The sequence below is a fragment of the Aotus nancymaae genome, unplaced genomic scaffold (assembly GCF_030222135.1).
Source record: "Aotus nancymaae isolate 86718 unplaced genomic scaffold, 86718_ANA_hifiasm-v0.15.2.pri h1tg000018l, whole genome shotgun sequence".
Taxonomy (NCBI): Eukaryota; Metazoa; Chordata; class Mammalia; order Primates; family Aotidae; genus Aotus; species Aotus nancymaae.
In genome coordinates this window covers 25,215,483-25,240,925 of record NW_026988430.1, presented here as the reverse complement: position 1 = coordinate 25,240,925, position 25,443 = coordinate 25,215,483, and the positions used below count along the sequence as shown (strand labels likewise).

Here is a 25,443-nt window from a genome sequence, read left to right as displayed (position 1 = left end):
TATTGCAAAAGTTAAAAATGTACATAAGATGTGATCAATGCCTTTAAGGAGGTTACTAATAATGGCTTTGGTTGGAAACTATTAAAAAAAATTTCAAAGATTACAGGCATGCTATTTTCATTAGAGATGCAGTTTCTTCTCTTTAAACTATTTTACCAAAACTAACAGAAAGACACATTATACTCATTGGAATTTCTCTTTTCCTCTTGGTAGCAGTACTCAAAAGCAGTAAAATAACCAAGCTGAACAGAAGATAGAGCAGATGCCAGGGTTGTTTAAAGACCGGTTTTTAAAAATTATTATTATTTGGTTCTTAAATAATTGAGAATGATCTCAAAATTCAGAAAATAAGACTCTATCCAGAGTCTTTTGCACTGGCTTGATATTTATAGTATAAAGTTACGATAATTGCCTAAGGAAGTGAATTTGTTCACTTAATTGTTAATCTTAATTTGTTCTTTGTTAAAAAATACATAGCATCAAGATAAATCTTGTCTGGTTCTATTAAGCTTTGTACTGTGTTTCAGGTCTGGCTACCTGCAGTAAAGGCTAAAGGCTTGGAGATTTCAGGAACATTTACTCACCGCCAAGGGCACATCTATATGGAAATGAACTTCACCAATAAAGCTCTGCAGCATATGACAGATTTTGCAATCCAGTTTAACAAGAATAGGTAAGAAATCTGAGTCCCTAGTTTGATGCTGAGACAATAGTTTGCCTTAGATCCAACAGAACATTCCATTTAGCAATGGTTAAAAACTCACATATTGGGCTGGGTGCAGTGGCTCACACCTATAATCCCAGCATTTTGGGAGGCTGAGGCGGGTGGATTACCTGAGTTCAGGAGTTTGAGACCAGTCTGGCCAACATGATGAAACCCTGTCGTCTCTACTAAAAATACAAAATGAGCTGGGCGTGGTGGTGGGCACCTGTAATCGCAGCTACTTGGGAAGCTGAGGCAGTTGAATCCCTTGAACCTGGGAGGCTGAGGTTACAGTAAGCCGAGATCACAGCAATGCATTCTAGCCTGGGCGACAGAGTGAGACACCATCTCAAAAAGAAAACCAAACCTCACATATTTGGCAGATGCTGGATGTAGAGTGAGCCCTGGCTCTTGCAAGTCTTTTCAGTTATCAGCTTCAACTCTGGAGGCCCTAGGGAGTTTTGTTGGGAAACTCATCCAAATGGGGCGAAGAAACCAGAACTCATTTACTGTCTTGGATTCTAGGATTAGAACATTTTTGATAAAACAAATTTTTAACTGAAATCCATTTATTTGTTCAACAAATCATTGTTTAGCATTAGCATGAGCCAGACATTTCTAGGTACTGGGGCTAGATTAGTGAACCAAACAAAGCTCCTGACTGAAAGTTCACATTTTGATGGGAAAAATTAGTATATTTGGTTGGTGTCAGAAATACGGAAGTATAGATCCTGACCGAATAAGCACATAAATCTTGACAACCTCCTTTTAGCAATGAATTCTCTGCCTTAGTAAGGAAGAGAACATGAAGAAGTAAAACAGTAATGTCTTATTCTTTTTGAAACATCAGTGGATTTTATTCAGTTTTATGGTTCAGGAAACTGGCTGCTAAGCCTTAATGGCAGGCCTGTTCATTTGTAAATACAGGATTCTTAACCCTGCATATGAAAAGTACTAATTGGACCCTTAAAGCAGATTTAATAAAATTTGTCCATGAATTTGCATCAGTGACTGTCTGATTTATTTCCCATCATTTGGAAACATTTTTGTACTCTGGATTTAAAGGCCAAGGCTGTTGGGGAAATCTGTTGTTGTAATAAAGGAAATCTGCAGATGCAGAGTCTACATTCATCTTCACCCTTTTTTTTTTTTCGGGAGATGGAATCTCGCCTGTTGTCCAGGCTGGAGTGTAGTAGGGCGATCTCAGCAGCTCACTGCAACATCTTTTGTTCTGTTCCATTGTTTTGTTTTTCTTCTTTGGAGTTTTCAATTATTCATTTATTGACTCTTTATTTATCTTTTATACACTGTTTTTCCCTCTAATCATTAAAAAAATCATCAAATTCATATCAGCAAATATCCAATTCGTGTTCAGATTTTCACAGTTGTCTAATGTTTTTGTATTGTTTCTGTCTGAACAGGGTCCTAGTAAGGTCTCATACATTGTAATTGGTTGATAAGTGCCTTAAGTCCCTTTTAACCTATAGGTTCCTCCTCCTCCTCTGTTTTGTTCCATGAATTTATCTGTAGAAGAAATTAGGTCTTTTATGTGTGGAGTTTCCCACAATCTTAATCTTGCTGATTCTAGCTGTAAATTTGAGGCAGATCTATAGATTTAATCAGATTTAGGGTGATCTTCTGGCAGAAATACTTCATAGTTGCTGGTGATCACAAATTCTATTTCTCTTTTAGTTTTCTTTTTTTTTTTTTCTTTGTCTCATTTCTAGTCTTTGTATTTCTTACCAGGTTTACTATGGTGTCTCCTTGTTCTTTGTAGGTCGGTCTTTTTGTCACTATAATTGTACCTTTCCTATAATTTTTTATGAATGAAATTACATAATATGGAATCTTGTATCTGGTTTCTTTCAATTAGCATAATGCTTTTGAAATACATATATCATCAGTCGATTTTCCTTTTGTTGCTAAGTAATACTCCATTGATGAATTCACAGTTTGTTGATGTGATCACAAGTTGGGGGAGTTTGGTTGTTTTCAGTTTCATCTTCATAATAAAGCTGCCATGAACATTTGTGTACACATCTTTGGTTGGACATATGTTTTTGATTTTCCTTGGTAAATAAATGGGAATGTTATTGCTAGGTTATATGGTAAGGTTGAGAGTTCTAGCTATTCCACATTCTCACCAATTTTAGCCATTCTTGTCGCTGTATAGTAGTGTCTCGTTTTAATTTGCATTTCCCTAATGGCTGCTAATTTTAAGCTTTTTTTAAATAAACATATTGGCCATTCTTGTATCTTTCGCTTAAGTATCTGTTTAAATCTTTACCTTTTGTTGTTTTTTGGGGGAGAGAGAGGATTGTCTTATTATTGAGTTGTAAAAGTTCTTTGCATATTCTGGATGCAAATTCTTTGTTGCAAATATTTTTTCCCAGTCTGTGGCTTGCCTTTTCTTAATAATGTCTTCAGAAAAACAAAAGGATTTTTGTTTTGCTTTGTTTTGTTGTGTTTTGAGACAGAGTCTTGTTCTGTCACCCAGGCTGGAGTGCAGTGGCATAATCAAGGCTTACTAGTACCTCGAACTCCTGGGCTTAAGTGATTCTCCCACCTCAGCCTCCTGAGTAGTTCGTACTACACGTGTGCACCACCACGCCCAGCTAATTTTTTTATTTTTTATAGAGACGGGGTCCCACTGTGTTGCCCCAGTTGGTCTCAAAGTCCTGGGCTCAAGCAGTCCTCCTGCCTTGGCCTCCCAAGGTGCTGGAAATACCGGCATGAGTCACCGCACCCAGTTGAAAGTTTTCAATAAAGCCAAGTTCGTTATGTTTTTTTTCTTTTTATGGCTTATGCTTTTTGTGTTCTAAGAAATCTTTGCTTAACCCCTTGGTTACGAAGATTTTTTTTGGCATGCTTTTAAGTATAAGTGTTATAGTTTTTGTTCCTACGAGATCATTTTTAAATATGTTGTAAATTGTCAATGTAAAAATTTTTCCCTAATAGGTCATCTTGAAATCAGATGGTGTAAATCCTCCAACTTTGTTTCTTTTCAAAACTGTTTTGGCTATTCTTGGTCTTTTACATTTCCCTGAAAATTTTAGAATCAGCTTGTCAGTTTCTACAAAAATATTGCTGAGATTTTTATTGAAATTGCAGTGAATATGTAGATCATTTTAGGGGAGAATTGACATCTAAACAGTCTTCTAATCCATTAGCATAGTATATCTCTCTATTTAGGTCTTTAATTTCTCTTTGCAATGTTTTATAATTTTTCATGCACAAATCTTACACACCTTTTATGAGATTTAAGTATTTCAAATTTTTGATGTTACAGTAAATGGTTTTTTTGTTTTTGTTTTTGTTTTTGGGACAAGTTTTGCTCTTGTCACCCAGGCTAAAATGCAATGATATGATCTCCACTCACTGCAACCTCCACCTCCTGGGTTCAAGCGATTCTCTACCCTTAGCTTCCCGAGTAGCTGGGATTACAAGCACCCACCATCATGCCCAGCTAATTTTTGTATTTTTAGTAGAGACGGGGTTTCACCATGTTAGCCAGGCTGTTCTCGAACTCCTGACCTCAGGTGATCCTCTCACCCTTGGCTTCCCAATGTGCTAGGTGGGATTGCAGGTGTGACCCACTGCGGCTGGCAGTAAATAGTACTTTTTGTTTTAATTTTTTATTGTTGCTAGTATATAGAAATAGAATTGATTTTTATGTTGAACTTGTCTCCTGCAGCTTTGTTAAACTTGCTTTTTCTTTCTAGTAGCCATTTTGTAAATTCCTTATAGTTTTACTACATAAATAAATCATGTTATTTATGAACAGAAACAGTTTTATCTTGTTCTATTCAATCTTATGCCTTTTATTTCTTCTTCTTGCCTGATTGTACTAACAGGACCTCCAGTAAATGTTGAGCGGGAGTGCTAAGAAAAGTGTTCTAATTCATTGGTAGAAGAATTCAGTCTTTCATCATTAAGTGTGATATTAGCCATAGATTTCTCATGTTCTATCTCTGGTTTTCTGAGTTTTGTTATGAATGGGTATTAAATTTTGCCAGATGCTTCTTTTGCATTTACTGAGATGATTATGTGAACTTTTTTAGTCCATTAATATGATGGATTACATCAGTTGATTTTTCAAATGTTAGACCAACCTTGCATTCCTGGGATAAATCCTACTTGGTTAGGATGTGTTGTCTTTTTTGTGTGTATTGATGGAGTTCATTGGCAAAAATTTTTTTACATCTATGTTCATGGTATATTTAGTCTTCATTTCTGACATGATCTATTTTTCTTACTATTTCTTTCCTGAATTGGATTGGCTCCCTTTACCATTTACCGTTATGTGGTCTTCCTTGGTAGCTAGCATTGTTTTTTTTTTTCAATTATGTTTTGTTTGTCATTAAGGAAGTTGTACTGCTGTCTTTCCACTTTTTATAATAGTGCTTTGAATAGTTGCTGTGTTTTTACCATTTTGATACTCATATTTGAATGAGTTGGAATTTGCAGGACTAGCTATTATGAAATTTCTATAGAAGAGGAAGTTAGGCATGGTAGTTTTTTAGACTTTGCTCCTGAAGAACGATTCCTTCTTTGATTTGGTGTAGCCACAACTCCTTAGCCTCTCTGAACCTAACTTGATTCCAGAGGGCTGTTCTCTGCCTCAAGCCCTGTCTTTTAAGGAAGCTCTGTCTTCTATCATGCTTATTTTCTCTTTAGAAGGTGGTGCTTTTTTAGCTCTTTCATCTCGAGGGACCCCTGGGGACTTTTCCACCTTTTTTTTTTTTTTCAGTCTTGTTCATATGTTACTCCTGTTTATCTTGGTCTACCTTGGGAATAGGGCTGTCTTCTAAGAATGGATATTTGCGGTCAGTCTCTAAGACCTGCTACTACTGCTGGTTTCCTCTGAACTTGTGCCTCCCTAGTGTATCACCAGAGCATCTCACCAGTTCTGTGATAAGCTTTCTTCAACTAATAGTTTTGGAGAAGGTGAAATTATTGTTTTTTAGGGACTTTTTTCCCGTTCTTTGTTTCCTCTTTTGTTTCTCAGATGAGCACTTGGAAGATTTGGAACTGTGTTGCTGCCATGTTTCCCAATATTGATTTAATGACAGAGTTTTGATGAATCAAAAGACTTAAATGGTTTTTTGCCCTATAACTATTATCCCTAAATGAGCGATGTGAATTCTCAAGATCATTTCATTATTACAATTTGGTACTCTAAGGTGTAGTTTATCTAGGAAAAGGAAAATATTTCTTTAGCATTCTAACTCTTGAAAGAGTACCTGTATAAACTGTTTTTTTTGAGATGCAGTTTCACTCTTGTTGCCTAGGTTGGAGTGCAGTGGTGCGATCTCGGCTCAGTGCAACCTTCGCCTCCCAGGTTCCAAGTAGCTGGGATTACAGGCGCCCACCACCATGCCCAGCTAATTTTTTATTTTTTATTTTTTAGTAGAGATGGGGTTTCACCATGTTGGCCAGGCTGGTCTCGAACTCCTGACCTGAGGTGATCCACCTGCCTTGCCTCCCAGAGTGTTGGGATTACAGGCATTAGCCACCACTCCTGTCCTGTGTAAACTCTAGTTAATTTTATAAATATTGTAGTCCCATCTTCCTTCCTGAGCCTATTTAGAATATAAGTTAAATATAAATTTGTATTATTTTGCATCTTTTTTTTTTTTTTTTTGAAATGGAGTCTTACTCTGGCACTCAGACTGGAGTGCAATGGCACAATCCCAACTTACTGCTATCTCCACCTACCAGGTTCAAGTGATTCTTCCACCTCAGCTTCCTAAATAGCTGGGATTACAGACACCTGCATCATGCCCAGTTAATTTTGGTATTTTTGTGGAGATGGGGTTTCATCATGTTGTCCAGGCTGGTCTTGAACTCCTGACCTCAGGTGATTCTCCCACCTTGGCCTCCCAGAGTGCTGGGATTACAGGTGTGAGCCACCGTGCCCAGCCTCTGCTCCATCTTTATAAAATTTTGTTTTCCTCTTTTGTTCTTTTTCACCCGAAACAGGGTCTTGCTCTTTTGCCAGGCTGGAGTGCATGGTGTGGTCAAGGCAAGGCTTATTGCAGCCTCAACCTCCTGGGCTCAGTGATCTTACCACCTCAGTCTTCCGAGGAACTGGGTCTACAGGAACACACCACCACACTGGCTAATATTTGTATTTTTTTTTTTTCTAGAGACGAGGTTTCTCTATGTTGCCCAAGCTGATATTGAACTGCTAGGCTCAAGTTATCCTCCTGCCTGGGTCTCCCAAAATGTTGGGATTATAGGTGTGAGCCACCATGCCCGGCCTATATATATATATATATATATTTTTTTTTTTTTTTTCTTTTTCTTTTTTTTTTTTTGGTGTGATGGAGTCTTGCTCTGTGGCCTAGGCTGGAATGCAGTGGTGTGATCTCGGATCACTACAACCTCCACCTCCCAGGTTCAAGTGATTCTCCTGCCTCAACCTCCTTAGTAGCTCAGATTGCAGGTGCCCACTCTCTGGCTAATTTTCTTTTGTATTTTTAGTAGAGGTGTGGTTTCACCATGTTGGCCAGGCTGGTCTCGAACTCCTGGCCTTAAGTGATCCACTCGCCTCAGCCTCTAAAAGTGCTGGGATTACAGTTGTAAGCCACCGCGCCCTGCCCTAGCCTATAAAATTTTATCCTTATGTTTCTCAGACTGTTTGTCCTCCCACATATGGATTTGTTTTCTATTTAACTTCAGACTCAGGCTGAGTTTCCCATCTCTTTACCATTCTTGTATTATTAAACAAGTTTTCCTAGAGAAAACTGGTAGGTATTCATTGCCTGCCTGAAACTTAGAAAGTGGCCATACACTTTCTAAGCGAATGGCTATACAACTTACCCTAATTGTTTGGAATTTATAAGCCGATCAGTTCTGCTTTACTTTTTTCCAGTGGTTGTGTCCTGTGTAAGTGAAAAAAAAAAGAAAGAATTACCAGTAAATAATCCTCTGGACTTATCAGGCAGGTCATCAAGCCTGTGAAATAACTTATTGTACTTCTCTTTATAGAGTAGAAATTGGTTTTTGGGGTTTTGGTTTTTGTATTTTTAAAATAGGGTCTTGCTCTGTCATTGAGGCTGGAATGCAGTGGTGCAGTCACAATTCACTGCAACCTTGAGTGCCTGGGATCAAGGGGTTCTCCCACCTCAGCCTCCAGAGTAGCTGGGACTACAGACATATGCCACCATGCTCAGTTAATTTGTTTTACTCTATTAGGTTTTTTTGGGGGGTGGGGGCAGTAAAGACAGGGTCTCATTATGTTAAATGACCCTTCTGCTTCAAGCTCCCAAAGTGCTGAGATTACAGGCATGAGCCACCACACCTGGCCTCAGCGTGGAAATTCTTAATCCTTCTTTCTCCCAAGAATTATCTAAGGAAAGATTATTAAAAATTATATTCATCAAGCCTGTCCCGCTAGTGACATTTTAAAGAGAAGAAACTTTTGCAATCATAGCACTAGCAAAGCAGTTCTGCGCTTATAAATGTTTTCTCCTTCCTCAAATCCATTTAATGGAAAACAGAAGTTATGATGTAACCAGTGTTACAGCAAGTTGGAATTGAGCACCTTGATTCCTGCTATCTCTTTCATTTAATTGTATTAAAAATTTGTTTCATCGCCTGTAATTCCAGCATTTTGGGAGGCCAAAGTGGCCAGATTGCTTGACCTCAGGAGTTCGAGACCAGACTGTCCAACACATTGAAATCCCATCACTACTAAAAATTCAAAAATTAGCATAGCATGATGATGCATGCTTATTGTTCCTGCTACTTGGGTGGCTAAGGTTTTAGGATCGCTTAAACCTGGGAGGTGAGGACTGTGGTGAGCTGAGATCATGCCACTTTGTTCCAGCATGGGTGACAGAGTGAGAGACCCTGTCTCAAAAAAAATTTTTTTTCTATAAATGGGACAAAATGCCCTTAAAACCCAAAGATATGGCTAAATCCTGCCTCTTGATTAACGCCTGTAATTTATCCTCTCTTCTAGCTTTGGTGTCATTCCCAGCACTCCTCTGGCCATCCATACACCACTGATGCCAAACCAGAGCATTGATGTCTCCTTGCCTCTCAACACCTTGGGCCCAGTCATGAAGATGGAACCTCTGAATAACCTGCAGGTCAGAATTTTACTTTACTTAGGTGGTACAAATTAATATCTTGCCAATTTTTTTTTTTAAGATGGAGCCTCGCTCTGTTGCCCAGGCTGGAGTGTAGTGATGCGATCTTGGCTCACTGCAACCTCCGCCTCTTAGATTCAAGCGATGCTCCTGCCTCAGCCTCCCAAGTAGCTGGGATTACAGGCACACGCCACCACGCCTGGCTAATTTCTGTATTTTTAGTAGAGACAGAGTTTCACCATGTTGGCCAGGCTGATCTCAAACCCCTGAAATCAAGTGATCCACCCGTCTCAGCCTCCTGAAGTGTTGGGATTACAGGCGTGAGCCACTGCTCCTTGCCCAATTTTTCATTTACATGTAAAAAAATCCCTGTTTCTTCCTTAGGTTGAGTTAGTCATGGAATAGGATTTGAAATAAATCTTTGTGAAGGAGAGTTTTATGTTTTGTTTTTAAGAAAACAAAAGTCATGCATTGACATAGATACTCGTTATTTTACTCAACAAGCATTTAAAAACTTTTTTTCTTCTCATTTGTAAACCTTTTTTCCTTAAGGCTTTTATAGCAAAATTTGAATATCATTTATATAAGAAGAGATTTGTATGGAGGTTATCTCTGAACACTGGACCACAAGTAGTTAGGCTGTTTGGATTTAAATGCCCCATTAGTATGTATTTATGATAAGTATAACAGCACCTTAGAGGAATTTTATCTGGTCTACAAGAGCCTCTTTATCTTGAAAATGTTGAATTGTTTAGAATGCTTGGGTATCAGCTTAGAGTTTCATTCAGTTTTCACCTACCTTGAAGTTTCTTTTGAAATATAAACCCTATGGGCGTCAGGCAACATGAAGGCAGAGCAGTAAGCTCGTAAGTCAGAGCTGTAGCAACACTGCAGGTTGCTAGTAGTTATAGTTTTAATTTTCCTAAGGTCAGGAAGAAAGCCTTGGACGTCCCTGAAATGGGGAACAACCCCTACACAAAGCAGAGACCCTGGAGGGGCAGCTCCCTCAAAGAAGAGCTAGGAAAATGTTTTCACCATCTGCCAAAAATGACAGGAAAGTTCTGAGCAGGGTTCTGGGTAAAGCCCCTTGTGAGAAATTCAAGGCCCAATCAATACTATATATGAGTAATATAGTCCAGGTTTACACTATTTATGTAGTAACCTCCAAATCAATAAATTAATATAAGATTGGCCCAGGTCTGATAAAACCTAGAGTCCTGTCAGAAGCAAATACAAGCAGCCCTTTAGCAACAGTTATAAAATTTAGGGCCTTCAGGACCTCCAACTGAAAAGGAAATTTCTACTGAAAGTGAGCTTACAATTTAATAGGAGAGAGAGAGAAAGATGCACTGTGAAGGACAGTCAACATTGCAAAGAGGAGGACTGGTACTGCCCCCACCCCTACTAAGATCTTAAGATAGAACAGTCTGAATGGGACTATGAAATATGTTTAAAATGATGAAAGAAAATGTCAACTTTCCAGTCAAGACAGGTGGGATCCCATTGCATAATCTTCTAGAAATTCCAGTGTGATATACTAGTACTGATGGTGAGACGTCAAGAGTAAATTATCTTGGATTAAAACTAAACATTCTACAGTCATTTAAATACCAGCACAACAGGCCTGTTTGCCAGTTCACTAACTACCTTGTTGCCACAGTAGTTGACTGTCTTTTTTTCGGCAAAGGGAGTAACGATTTAGAGGGTAGATGAGTGAGTCACAATATAACTTGGCTCAGACTAGAAGGATAAAGCAAGGATTACTATGCAGATGGAATTAGCTGTTACTATGATGACAGTAATGTGTAAAGGGGCTTTTCCAGCACAGGATCCTGAAGAAACTTAACCCAAATCTACATCTGTTCCCTTTTCATCAAAATCTAACCTCCCATTGGCCACAGAGCCTCAAGCCTAATATTTGAGGACAGTCAGCATGCATGCAAGAATGCTTTACCTCCTAAGTAGGAAAGAGAATTTGGGTCACAGAAACCAGGGCAAATTATCTGCTCTTAAAATGAAAAGAAAAAAAGAAACAGTTAGCAAATTAATGAATGTCCGTTTACTTTCCTATTGGCATTTCCATTTGACTAACACCTGAATAGGAAACCTCATAAGAGAAGTCAAATCTTAGTCCAACCCTTCCCTCAAAAGTATTGATATGATATTAGAACTAGCAAGTTTTAATTTTCATAAACCTGATATTATAAAAAGCAAACTTTAAATTTTTCCATCCATAGTTAACTACTGAATTTTCAAGTTTCCCCCGTGGATTCTCTTCTTTTGGGGAATGTCGTAATTGTGGCTATTTTCTCATTAATTGGCATTTCCCAATGGAGATGATAAAACTGGAGAAAAAATTTCCCCCCTCTGAGCAGCTCTACTTAGTGTGTACTGGTGAGAGTTGAAACTAATGGCTGCTTAGAGGTGTGTAGGGTACTTCAGATTTCAGCCTCCATTCTGCCCTTTTCCACATATGAACAAGAAGAAAATCAAAACATAATTCCAACAAGGTTAAACTATATAGATCCAGATAAAGCTAGGTAAAGATTAATCTAGCTTTTAAATGTATTTGTATAATGTTTAGGTTCAAGAGCTCATGTGGGAAAATTTGTATTTTTCTAGGTACTCCAGACCATCAGGAAAGAAAATGTGTTTGGGGATTGAGGAAATGAAATTTTGAATTACATATGGGTTTTAGCTGGTTTGGCTAATTTAATATCAATGTGTAGAACAATAAAATCAAGCCCAGCTGCCAGAACTGTAGTATAAAACTTATTATAAAAACTTTTCATCAAAACACTCATTAAACTACTTATCAGCTTACAGACTATTTGAAACAATATTTTAAAAAGTTAAAAAAGATACCATTCATTCTTTTTTTTTTCCTTTGAGACGGAGTTTCGCTTTTTTCACCCAGGCTCGATTGCAGTGGCATGATCTCAGCTCACCGCAACCTCCGCCTCCAGGGTTCAAGTGATTCTCCTGCCTCAGCCTCCCAAGTAGCTGGAATTATAGGTGCCCTCCACTATGCCCAGCTAATTTTTGTATTTTTAGTAGAGACGGGGTTTTGCCATGTTAGCCAGGCTGGTCTCGAACTCCTGACCTCAGGTGATCCACCCACCTCTTCCTCCCATAGTGCTGAGATTACAGGTGTGAGCCACCGTGTCCTGCCCATTTATTCTTAAAATGTAAAATACATTATGCCTCAAATATGGGAATTAAATACATAGTAGAAATTTGAACCTGGAAGAATTTTTCTACTATAGTGACATTGACTGTAAAAGCTTTTGTGAATCAACTAATAAACATTATACAAAGCCAAGTTAAGCTTTGTATAATGGAAGCGTCTTGAGTTTATTTATATTATATAATTATATTCCTTAAAAGAAAATTGATTCTCTGTTTAAATAAAGCAAAAGCCTTAATAAATGTCTAAATATATTTCCTCTAAATGAGTTTTCTCTGACTCTGATGTCCTTGTTTCTCATTTCATGTGTTAGTTGTGCTTAGAAACATTTTCCCAATGAACTTCTTCAAACTTGACACCTGGCAAGTGACTGCTTTTTTGAGTCAGTGTCTGCAAGAAGACAGTGGAATTATGAGTTAACATGTGTTCATCTCCAGGGTAATAATGCTCATGGTCTTTATATAGATGCTGCAGAGTTCCCACAGCTGCTTGGCTTCCTTTTTCACAGGGCCATAAACTCTTACAACATTGATAGCATCATTCTTTCAAGTTTCATCTTTTGGCTTTTATCAGGGTGATAGAGGCACAGTTTAAAGAGTCAACTAATGCTACAGTTATTTAAGAAAAACCCAGTCCCCAGACTTTCTTCCCTAATAAGACCTCCGATAATCTCCTTCCACAAAGCCAATTTCTTTCACCTCTTTTGATTCTTTTGATAATTACCTAAGTAACATGCTAATATTGGGACTCCTAGATTTTTCTTTATTTTTATTTTTTTGAAATAGGGTCTCACTGTGTCACCCAGGCTGGTGGTACAGTCACGGCTCACTGCAGCCGCCCCCTCCTGGGCTCAAGCAATCCTCCCACCTCAGCCTCTTGAATAGCTGGGACCACAGGAGCACAACAGCACGCCCAGCTGATTTATATTTTTTTAAAGTTTTTGTAGAGAGAGGGTCTACATTGCCTTGGCTGGTCTCAAATTCCTGGGGTCAAGCAGTCCTCCCACCTTGACTTCCCAAAGCACTGGGATTACAGGTGCAAGCTACCATACCCAGCTGGATTTTTCTAAGTATTCCTGTCTATCTCCCCACTCACCGCCATTATCTATATACTTTTCATATTCTCATTTTTCTGATACAATTATCTTGGAATTTATTTAAATCAACGTTCACCAGAGGTGCTACCAGCCCTAAGCCTTTGAGAATTCTGTGGTGGTATTGCCAATCCATCTGTTTTCCAGGTACCAAGATTTTGTTGCTGCTTTATCTTTTTCTTACTGTCTCTATGAATTTATACCTTGAAATTTTTTATCTTCCTTTAGTTATGGCAGAACTTTTTCCAGGAGAAAGGAAACTTAAATGTGATTTTCAATCTACTGTCTCTCCCTGGAGGTCTGATAGCACCTTAAAAATTCTTCTTTCCAGGCTGGGTGCCATGGCTCACTCCTGTAATCCCAGCACTTTGGGAGGCCAAGGTGGGCAGATCATGAGGTCAAGAGATCGAGACCATCCTGGCCAACATAGTGAAACCCCTTCTCTACTAAAAATACAAAAATTAGCTGGGTGTGGTGGCATGCACTTGTACTCCCAGCTACTCGGGAGGCTGAGGCAGGAGAATTGCTTGAACCCAGGAGGCTGAGGTTGCAGTGAGCAAAGATCACACCACTGCACTCCAGCCTGGTGACAGAGTGAGACTCTGTCTCAAAAAAAAAAAAAAAGAAAATTATCTTGCCTTCCTGCTATACAACTTTATGATTGGGAACTTTAGAGGTGAACCTATGGAGAAAGAATTGACCCTTTCCCATATATAGTTTTTGTTGCCCCTCTCTTTATTGCCTTTAAATCTCACATAAACATTGTCAAATAAGAGGCTGAACATCAATTAGGGAAAAGAAATAGATATAATGTCTCTTGTTTTTTGTCTTTGAATGTCTTTCTAAAACAAGGCAGTATTCATCAGCTCTGTTCATTTAACCTTTGATTAGGGCAGAAAGTGCTGAAGACACTAGCTGCAAAGGACACGATCTTACAATCCTGTTTATTCATGTCTTAAGCTCATTGCCAGCCAAATTTTGCTAGTGTATGGCTCTGAGGAAATTCTGTCCCTTGCTACTCCTACATTGACGTTCCAGCCTGTGAGACAGTCAGTTGCAGATGGTACTTGTCCCTGATATTTCATGTCCTGCATATGTCCTTTCACACTCAGAAAGCCCACAGCTATAGCTATTGTACCAGAAAATCTGGTAAACACTTCCAAATGGAAGACCTTTTCAGCAGCTTCCATCAAATGAAGCAAACCAGCCTGGCATTTGCTGACTTTTCTTGACTGCTGTGCAAGCCAAATAAGTCAGTGTTGAAGCCTCCTTTGGTCTTCCAAGATCCATAATTGAGGACTGCACACTCTAATTGCATTGGTGGGACCACGATGCTGCTTGAATAGACAATGAGTCCTTGAAGTGGTAGATCTTTTGGGAACTATTTAGAGATTCCCAGGTCAGACAAATAGATCTAATGCTGCATCTACTATCCAAATGATCCCTGTAGACCTAAAAATATCCCACCTAAAATATTCCATAAGCAGTATATAGGTACTGGAGTCTTAATTATGAAAGATTAAAATATTTTGCTGTCAAAAAATAAAATAGAAAATTACTGTGATTACTACTTCCGGTTTGACATATTCTTCATGGCTTATCAGGACTATAAACATATCTCATCTGAGAAAATATATTACATATTAGATATTCCTTTTTTACTAGGTTGTCCTTAGTGAGAACACTCCTTTATCTTTTTTGTCAAGATAATCGAGATTCTACTAAGCTATATTTTTTGTCTTTCTGTAACCAGCACTCAAATACTGGTTTCTGGGATCTTTTAGCAATATATCTATTATTAATAACTGTCCTGCTTGAATGACCACACAGAAGCGATCAGAAAGAGTCCTGTATTCTGACAAGGGTGGTCTGATGGATCAGAAATCTGTCCTCAAAGGCAGGAGACAGTTAAACACCCAAACTTAGAAGCCCATGCTGATATCTGAGAAAGGATAATGAATTTCACACAGTAGTTCTAAAATGGTAATAAAAGTGATTTGTGGGCTTTTTTGTTTGTTTGTTTTTTAAATTCACAGCCATCTTTTTATCATGATTATGAGTTAGGAGTTAATGATGAATAATAGAATCAGTTTTATGTATCTAGTTTGATAAATGATTAGAAATAGATTTAACCTTGTGGTCTTTAGATTTAACTTTGTGATGCAGTGGGGGCTTTGAATTCTGAATGTCAAGTAGCTACCTCTTTGTAGTCCCTATGTTCTCATTATGGCTCATTATCTCCTGCCTTAAGGTATATTATAGGTTGAAATTACAGAGAACTCACTCAGATTTTTTTCCTCAGCTAGGTTGAATTGAGAACCATACCCTGCTCTCATTCATGTTTACTCTCTTATATTTTGCTATAGCATGATTTTTAATGAGATAGGGAAAAAGGTGCATTATTCATAATTTTTTAATGAAGAAGTTATGTATAGGCTTTGTAGTATTAAGATCCGTGTATATTTAAATAAAACTGCAGAAAAGCTTTGAGCCATGTGAGCATGTACACATAAAGAATGTAAAATCTCATAGTTGGAAGAGATGGCCTTTAATTTTGTCTGTTTCAAACCCTATCTGTTTTTGATGGAATTCACTCTATATGTGTTGGCAGTGATGGGAATATCAGTGTGTACATGAATACCACCAGTGATTTACTACCCTAAATGACCAATTCTGTCTGCATAAAACTGTTAGAGAGTTGTTTATTTGGTATTTTTTGTTTTTGTTCTTGTTTTTTTGTTTGTTTAAGACAAAGCTTCGCTCTTGTTACCCAGGCTGGAGTGCAATGGTAGATCTCGGCTCACCACAACCTCCGCCTCCTGGGTTCAGGCAATTCTCCTGCGTCAGCCTCCTGAGTAGCTGGGATTACAGGCACGTGCCACCATGCCCAGCTAATTTTTTCTATTTTCAGTAGAGACGGGGTTTCACCATGTTGACCAGGATGGTCTTGATCTCTTGACCTCGTGATCCACCCGCCTCGGCCTCCCAAAGTGCTGGGATTGCAGGCTTGAGCCACCGCGCCTGGCCCTGAATTTCTTTATTTTTTCTACTTCAGGAAAGCCTAAGTTTATGGAAGGGTATTTATATATGTCAGTTTTATTGTTCTAATTTTAGAAGAAAAACCATTGAGAAGGAGGGACCCTGGTAAATGTAGTTGGAATGAGTTACAGTTTGGAGACTGAAGGAAAATATTATCTAATCACTTTGAAAAGTGTGTGGATGAAAGATGATCCTTGACTTGGTAGCAGCCTGCCTTTCCAGGAACCCCTGAAGGAGTTGAAGGGCAAGTACTCAGAACAGGAAAGCACAGAACTTCTCGATTCCATAGCTCCCACTGTGCTCCTGACAGTAATTTTGGTCCCTCTATATGACCTGCTTCCCCAGTGGAACTACCCAGAGATAGCATCTCTGTTCAGTGGCCTGCCCATCTGTCCCGTCATCTTGACAGCCATGTGTCCTCCTTTTGTCCATGGACGGTTGTACCGTCTACCAGAACAAAGGCACAATCGTGAACCCATTTGATTTCTAACTTGCAGCTAACTAATCTGAGAATATATGCTTAATATCTAGAACCTAGATTTAATTCTAGATCAGTTTACCCATGGATTGAAAAATCAGTTACGTTCATTCACTCCTATTACTACTGAAGTCTGTTCTTTTATTGAATTTCTACTAGGTCTTATTCCTGAGAGGACTATTTAAAAAAAAAGAAAGAAAAAGAATAATTTCTACTAGGTCTTCTATGGCATACTAAATTAGAGTGGAATAGCTCATCACTTTAACAGTTTTCTAGTCTAGGCTTCACCATTTTATGATTTAGTACAGTATGTATTAAATGTTTCTATTTGTTTTTTTCAGTTAGGGTCTCACTCCATTTCCCAAGTTGGAGTTCAGTGGCACCAACATAGCTCACTGCATTCCTGACTTCCCAGGCTCAAGCAATCCTCCCACCTTAACCAGTAGCTGGGACTACAGGTGCATGTCACCATGCCTAGCTAATTTTTTATTTTATTTTATTTTTTGTAGAGTTGAGGCATCGCTATGTTTCCCAGGCTGATTTTGAACTCATGGCTCAAGCTATCCACCTGCCTCAGCCTCCCAAAGTGCTGGAATTACAGGTGTGAGCCACTGCACCTGGCCTAAATGTATTTTTAAAGTTTAACAGTAAGCCCTGCAGAGCAAATAATAGCTCAAGTTGTCCCTCAGCCCCCCTCTTCCTACCCCCAACTGTTAACATAAACAATATTTGAAGATGAGACAGCAGCAACCAAGGGCACATCAGCCAGTACGTGTAGCTCTGTAGCTGTCATTAAAGGGAAAAAGACTGGTGCCTTTGGGCTTATCTGTCAGGCAGGCTGAAGGGCCTGTGAAATTATTGCTGGCTGTTTCTGGCAACTGTAACTATATAGAGTAGTTCTGTTGTAGGCTGCTAGAAGGGGAGAGGATTAGGGCCCAGAAATAAGGATTTCTGAATAGTAACTGGGTTGGTCAGTATAGTAACACAGGTGGGTTATACGTTGGCAGAAAGCAGTCACGTATACATTTGCTATACGTTATTTATTTAACTTATAAAACTTTTAAAATGAGGAAGCTACCCAGGAGTAGGAACAGATGCAGTGTATTTTAGCATGATTTTCCCTTGACCCTGGGTGCTCTATGAGGCACACAGCTGCCAGCGACATAGGTATGGTCCCATCAGAGTCGTAAAAGTTGCTTAATTCTTGCTATACCACTGGCCTGTTACACTCAGGCAACCCTCAGGTAAGATACCTGTTATACTCAGGTAACTTATAGCAAATGTATATGTGACTGCTTTCTGCGAATGTATAACCCACCTGTGATACTATACTGACCAACCCAGTTACTCTTCAGAACACTCTATTACTGGGCCCTAATCCTCTCTTCGTCTAGCAGCCTACAACAGAATTACTCTATATAGTTTCAATTGCCAGAAACAGCCAGCAGTAATTTCACAGGTCTTTCAGCCTGCTTGACAGATAAGCCCAAAGGCACCAGTCTTTCCCTTTCCCTTCAATGACAGCTACAGAGCTACACGTACTGGCTGATGTGCCCTTGGTTGCTGCTGTCTCATCTTTGAGTACTGTTTATGTTAATAGTGGGGGTGGGGTGGGGCTGAGGGACAACTTGAGCTATTGTTTGCTATTTAGGGTTTACTGTTAAACTCAGGTAACCCTGAGTATAACCAGCCAGTGGTTTAGCAAGAATTAACAAACTTTCAGCTGCCCACCTGGAAGAACTTACATTAATAATTTCTAAGCAGAAAAGGCAAAATCCTACCAAAGGTCTCCAAGACTTTAGGTGATCTAGCTATGCCTTTCTCTCGCTCCTTTCCTCATTGACTTCACCTGCTACTCTTCCCTTTCACTGTAGCCACTCTGGCCTCCTCACTGATCTTAGAATAGGGGATGCTGCCACCTCATTACCTTTTAATTGACTGTTGTCCTTGTCTGGAATGTGCCTTCTCCCAATCTCCGTATCTGTATGGCTTACTTCCTTCCTTTAGGTCTCTACTAAAATAATACCCAAAAAAGAGAAGAGAATGATAGTTACCAGAGGCTGGGAAAGATGGTGGTGAGGGGAATGAAGAGAAGATTAATGGGTGCAAAATTAGATAGAAGGAATAAGTTTTTTGTTTTTTTTTTTTAAGTCTCACTCTGTCGCCCAGACTGGAGTGCAGTAGTGCCATCTTGGCTCACTGCAATCTTCACCTCCCAGGTTCAAGCAAGTATCTCAGCCTCCCTAGTAACTGGGATTACAGGTGCCTACCACCACACCCAGCTGACTTTTATATTTTTATTAGAAACAAGAGTTTTACTATGTTGGCCAGGCTGGTCTTGAACAACTAACTTCAAGTGATCTGCCTACCTCAGCCTCCCAAAATGCTGGGATTACAGGCCTGAGCCACCACGCCTAGCTAAATAGTACCTTTTTAATAGGATTTCCTCACTTCACTCATGGTACTGCCAACCTTCCTTATTTTTACCCCATAGCACTTCATTATGTTTTAAATACTACTTAATTATTTAGTATTGCCCCCTGCCCCTCTCCTACTAGGGTGCAAATTCCCAAGGGGCAGCAGTTTTGTCTACGTTTTTCTCCCCCACTGCTGTGTCTCCCAGTGCCTGGAACAATGCCAGGCACACAGTAGGTGCTCGATAAGGTATTAACCAGGCCAAGCGCAGTGGCTCACACCTATAATCCCAGCACTTTGAGAGGCTGAGGCGAGCAGATCACCTGAGGTCAGGAGTTCAAGAGCAGCCTGGCCAATGTGGTGAAACCCCATCTCTACTAAAAAATACAAAAATTAGCCAGGTGTGGTAATGGGCACCTGTAGTCCCAGCTATTTGGGAGGCTGAGGAAGGAGAATCACTTGAACCTGGGAAGCGGAGGTTGCAGTGAGCCAGGATTATACTATTGTACTCTAGCCTGGGCAACAGGAGCAAAATTCCATCTCAAGAAAAAAAAAAAAAAAAAAAGAAGAAAATACTAACCAATATCTGATTCATCTAGTTCTTGAACCAAACTAAGCAAGGCTATCTCTTCATCTTAACAAACAGAGTATCCCCAAACACAGCCTCTGCCTGTTGTTGCTCAGCAGCCTTGCATTCTATCCTCTAACTCTGATTTAATACCCTTTTATCTGGGTAGGTCTGGTCCTGGTGCCAAGTTTAATCTGAAGACTGTAATTACAAATTCATTTTCTCAAGTAGGCAGAGCAAATTTTAGAAGCTATTGCTTCCTTTACTCTGTTTATTGATATTAGGAAAGGCAAGATCACAGCACATTAATGGACCCTATTTTCAAAATTGGAGATGACTAGGAACATAGAACATGTTAATCGTGCTCACATTTTGGAAATTTTTTTTTTTAAGACAGTCTTCCTCTGTCATCTAGGCTGGAGTGCAGTGGCACAATCTCAGCTCACTGCAGGCGATTCTCCTGCCTCAGCCTCCCGAGTAGCTGTGATTACAGGCACCGCCACCATGCTCAGCTAATTTTTTGTATTTTTAGTAGAGACAGGTTTCACCATGTTGGCCATGCTGGTCTTGAACTCCTGACCCCCGGTGATCTGCCCGCCTCAGCTGACAGTTTAATCCGAAGTATTCTAAAGCAATGTCTTCATACCACTTTGCAATCTTAGTCTAAGCTTTTTTTTTTTTTTTTTTTTTTTTGAGATAAAGTTTCACTCTCGTTGCCCAGGCCAAAGTGTAATGGCGCGATCTCAGTTCACTGCAACCTCCGCTTCCCGGGTTCAAGTGATTCTCCTGCCTCAGCCTTTTGAGTAGCTGGGATTACAGGCATGTGCCACCACACCTGGCTAATTTTTGTATTTTTAGTAGAGACGGAGTTTCTTCATGTTGGTCAGGCTGGTCTCAAACTCCTGACCTCAGGTAATCCCCCCATCTCAGCTTGGCCTCCCAAAGTGCTGGGATTACTGGAATTACAGGCGTGAGCCACCATGCCCAGCCTACAATCTTAATCTAATCTTTAGTGTTCTGGAGATTTAACTTGCTGACATTTCTAATTCATGGTCTAAGTTATTTGAGAGTTTTTCAAGACTGAGATTAAACAGATCTCATAGTCAAATGGGGACTACAGGAGAAGTCACAGTATTTCAGTTTCAGTGTCTTGGTTTCTCTTGACTTCTTTGGAATCAAAGCTTACTGAGAGAAATTGGCTCTTAGGAGCTCATTGCCTTTTTAAAGCCCAATAATTACATGTGCTACTAGAGGATTTACAATTTTAGAGATCATCTGGAAGCTCTGTTCAAAGCTTTCATTTCTAGTTCTGAAAACTGTTTAAATATGGAAACTTCAAATGCTGAAGTACATGTTAGGGACGTGGAACCACTGCTAATCTGTCAAATTTTCCCTATAAAGGGTTCCACTGTATATATACTCGTAACAATGAACAGTGTCCTAGTGTGTCCTGAGAATACATCAATATGGCTTCATACTCGGGATAAACAGCAGTTTGGTATCGTTTCAGGCCTCCTCAGCTATCACGTAATCCACCTGATCTATTGGGCGGACTAAGAAAGAATATGGGAAGAGAGTTCTTGTTGAATCCTAGCTGTGAAAGTGAACTAAAGATGCTGTTCAGGTTAAAATTTAATTAGCACTGGAAGGAAAGTCAGTTGACGCTTCCTGTGGTTTGTGACTCTTTGTGCTATGTTTTTAACTACATCAGATATTGTCTAATATCATAGATCAACCTTCCTGTTTTGTCAGGGTCTCTGAGAATTCCCAGATAATTTATTGGTCAATGAAGTTTGAAATGTTACTTAAACTTCAGATCATCAGGTACTGTGGCTCATACCTGTGCAATCCCAGCACTTTGGGAGGTCAAGGCAGGAGGATGGCTTGGGTCCAGGAGTTTGAGACTAGCCTGGGCAGCATAGTAAGACTAGTAAGACCCTGTCTCTACAAAAATAACAAAGTTAGCCAAGCATGGTGGCACACACCTGTAGTTTCAGCTACTCACGAGGCTGAGATGGGAGGATTGCTTGAGTCCAGGAAGTCAAGGCTACAGTGAGCTGTGATCATGCCTCCACACTCCAGCCTGGGCAACAGAGCAACACCCTGTATCAAAAAAGAAATTAAAATAAAATAAAAATAAACTTAAGATGGTAGATATCTTTTGGCATTGACCAGGACTGCAGAACTACATGTCAATTTAACTCCAGCACCTAGCAGAATGGGCCGCTTCTGTGTGAGTCTCAGATGACATATATCACACAGTTGGAGTTAGTACCATTAAAAACCTGTCACTCAGAGCCATTCCCCTAGGATCTGTTGACTAGGTTGTGTGGTACTTAAAACACATCTGAATCATCATTCCTCAGAGAACTGGAGATGGTTGACGTCACTGCCTGGTCCTAGCTTGGACCAGTCTGCAAATAATCTTTCCAAAAGCTAAATGGAGAAGAGGAATAAAAGAAAAAAAATTCTTCAGAAATGTGGAAAGGTCACAAGTGACGTTATGGAAGAGTAGAAGATACAATCTCAAAGGCGAGTCCTGTACTGCTTGACTTGGTTTTCCTTGTGGCAGTGCCTCCTTTGGTTACCTGCGGTGAGAGGTCAGGTAAGAGGCCTCATTTGCCGCAGTTTAGACTGAGTTCATCTTGTACCTTTGTATAGTACTTTTGAGGGTACTGGAGCAAGGTTGGAATATTAATTTAGCCTTTTCCTCTTCACCTGTCCCACCATAAAGAGATTGTAGCTCTTGCAGCAGGCTTCCTATACTATGGAAAGAAACTAATTGCTGGTTACAGGCTGAAGCTGACAGGTTGCTCCTTCCTCAGCAGCCACTTAAAGTAACTTTAAAAAACTTAATAATTGTTATTATTAAGCCTTTATAGCCCACTTTTGTGTTTTCAAAGCGCCTTATAATTTCTGTTTGCTTTCCTATTGATGTCCCTAAGAAGCAAGTTAATATTGTTATGCTCACATGTTGCACATGACATACCAAAGGAACAGAGGATTAGGTAATCTGCTTCTGTACCATCTGTGATCTGCTTTGGGCATCCTAAAGCAGAGGCTGAGGTGTGCATTCCGTTCCTTCACTCATTGAACCCATTTTCTCACTGCTTGCTTTGGTATGTATGTATTGTGGCTTTTATTCTTTTTTGACTGCAACTTAGAAATGTATTTTACATAGTGTATATATATACACACACACACACACACACACACAATACATAAGACAACAGTTTCAGGAAACATTACTTACTACTCTTCATGAGATGAACTGTGATATTTTTTATTTTTATTTTTTTAATGCCAATTTCAACGCATTCTGTTAATTTTAAGAACCACCAATTGACCATGACCCACCAACCTAGGGATACTTGAAGCTAAAGAATACACAATAGCACATTTTCCTAGAGCATCAGTATTACTCAAAGATAAAGGGAGAAACACATTTTTATATTAAAATGTATATGGATACATTATGGATTTTAGCATGGAACTTCAAAGAGATTTTGTTCTTATGATAGACTGCTTCATATTATACCCCTAATCTTGACCCATCCCCCTGCCTCCTCCCCATTATGTATCCATTCTTTCCTCTTCTGTTAAGGGAAATACACTAGAAAAACGTGAGAAGTGCTGACCTCCTTTTGGGACTTTGTCTGTTTTGGAGATAGGATCTCACTTTGTTGCCCAGGCTGGAGTGCAGTGGTACAGTCATAGCTCACTGTAACCTTGAATTTTTGGACTCCTATCCTCCTTTCCTCCTGCTTCAGCCTCCTGAGTAACTGGGACTAAAGGCTCATGCCACTGCACCTGGCTTTTTTTTTTTTGATAGAGACAAGGTCTCACTTAGGTTGCCCAGGCTTGTCCTAAACTCCTGGCCTTAAGTGATCCCCTCCCTTCAGCCTCCCATAGTGCTGGGATTACAGGAGTGAGCCACTGCATTGAGCCCCATAGAACCTTTAAGTTTATATATTGTGTAAACCCACGTGAGGTCAGAAACTTTGTATAGTATATTTTACAACTGTCACTCTTATTCAGCACCTATTCTGTGCCAGTCACTATTCTAGAAACTGAGAATATTGTGGCAAATAGAAGACGGGAATTCTTTCCCTGATGGAATTTATATTCTACCACAGATGGGTTATGTGGCATGGGGACAGACAATAAACCAGCAAATCAGTACAATGCATAGTATATCAGATGGTAGGGAGGGCAGTGGAAAAAAATAAAAGAAGTATTGGGATATGCGGTCCTGGAGTTGGAGATTGGGTGGTACAATCTTACAAAAATACGTTGGTCATGGAAGACATATCTGAGAAGATAATATCTGATTAAAGCAAAGGCTCAAAGGAGACAGGGAAAGAATCATGGATTTCTGGAGGAAGAGCATTGTAGACAGAAGAAACAGCAAATGCAAAAACCCGTGAAGTAGCAGTGTACGTTCTGTGTGCAAGGAAGGACCAACAGACTCCTGCAGCTGGAATAGAGCTAGCAAGGAGGAAAGTATTAGCACAACATCAGAGAGGGCGGAGGAGTTGGATTATAGGCAATTGTAACTTCGGGTTTTATTCTGAGTGAGAGGGAAAGGTTTGAGCAGAGAAGTATTTATCAGCTGACCTACATTGGCTGCTATGTTGAGCATATACTGGGGAAGCTAAGTGCTCTGAAGGGAAGGTATAGGGGGTTGGGTGGAAGAGTAGTGGAGAGGCAGAGACTGTTAAAGGCTTTGCAGAATCCCTTAGTAGTTACTGAGTTTGGAAAGACAGCAGTAGGTTGTATTTGGAAGTGGGGAGGGAAGATTAAGAGTTGGTTTTATTACAATGAGACTATCTCACACCAGTTGGAATGGCTGTTATTAAAAAGTAAAAAAATAACAGATGCTGGTGATGTTGTAGAGGAAAACGCAATGCTTATATGCTGTTGGTGGGAGTGGAAGTCTTCAACCCTTGTGGAAGATTGTGGTGATTCCTCAAAGACATAAAAACAGAAATACCACTCAACCCAGCAGTCCCATTACTGGATATATATCCAAAAGAATGCAAATCATTCTATCATATCATAAAGACACATGCATGCATATGTTCACTGTAGCACTATTCACAATAGCAAACACATGGCATCAACCTAAATGCCCATCAGTGGATAAATGCCCATCCACTGGATAAAGAAAATGTGGTACATGTATACCATGGAATACTATGCGGCCATAAAAAAAGAATGAGCTCATGTCTTCTGCAGGAACATGGATGGAGCTGGAGGCTATTATCCTTAGCAACCTAACACAGGAACATAAAACCAAACACCACATGTTCTCACTTATAAGTGGGAGCTAAATGATGAGAAACATGGACACAAAGAGGGGAACAACACACACTGGGGCCTACTAGAGGATGGAGGGTGGGAGGAGGGAGAGGATCAGGAAAAGTAACTAATGGGTACTAGGCTTAATACTTGGGTGATGAAACAAGCTGCACAACAAACTTTGATGACACAAGTTTACCTATGTAACAAGCCTGCACATGTACCCCTGAACTTGAAATAAAAGTTAAATTCTTTTTTAAAAAAAAGAGTTTAGTTTTAGACGTAGTCCTTTTGGGCTATTAGTTATCCAAGTGAAGATATTAAGTAGGTAGTTGCATATATATGTGGTCATTGATTTCCCTCAAGCAAGCTAGGTATGATGTTATAGCTCTTGGAAAATAGTTTAGAAATTTGTCTGGATTATTATCTTCCTCTCTATACCTGTTGGGATAGTGAATTTTTAAATAAGAAAACAAGAAACTGTCTCTTTTCCTCTCTCCCTCAAACAACAATCAATATCATGTTCTTTAAGGCTGATTTAGTTATATTTTAGAGTAATC

At 39.5% G+C, this 25,443-nt stretch overlaps 1 protein-coding gene across 4 annotated transcripts in view; it reads left to right on the top strand.

Moving 5' to 3' along the window:
* Nucleotides 1–25,443, top strand: part of AP2B1 (adaptor related protein complex 2 subunit beta 1) — a 132,261-nt gene that overhangs the window by 85,291 nt on the left and 21,527 nt on the right. For 3 of the 4 annotated variants that reach the window (XM_064378465.1, XM_064378463.1, XM_064378464.1), the window contains 2 exons: nucleotides 528–673; nucleotides 8,673–8,802. In XM_064378465.1, the coding sequence (XP_064234535.1) occupies nucleotides 528–673; nucleotides 8,673–8,802 (276 nt within the window). Of the gene's footprint in view, nucleotides 1–527; nucleotides 674–8,672; nucleotides 8,803–11,424; nucleotides 12,235–25,443 lie in introns of those variants that run through there. The other variant, XM_064378466.1, reaches the window with a different exon arrangement.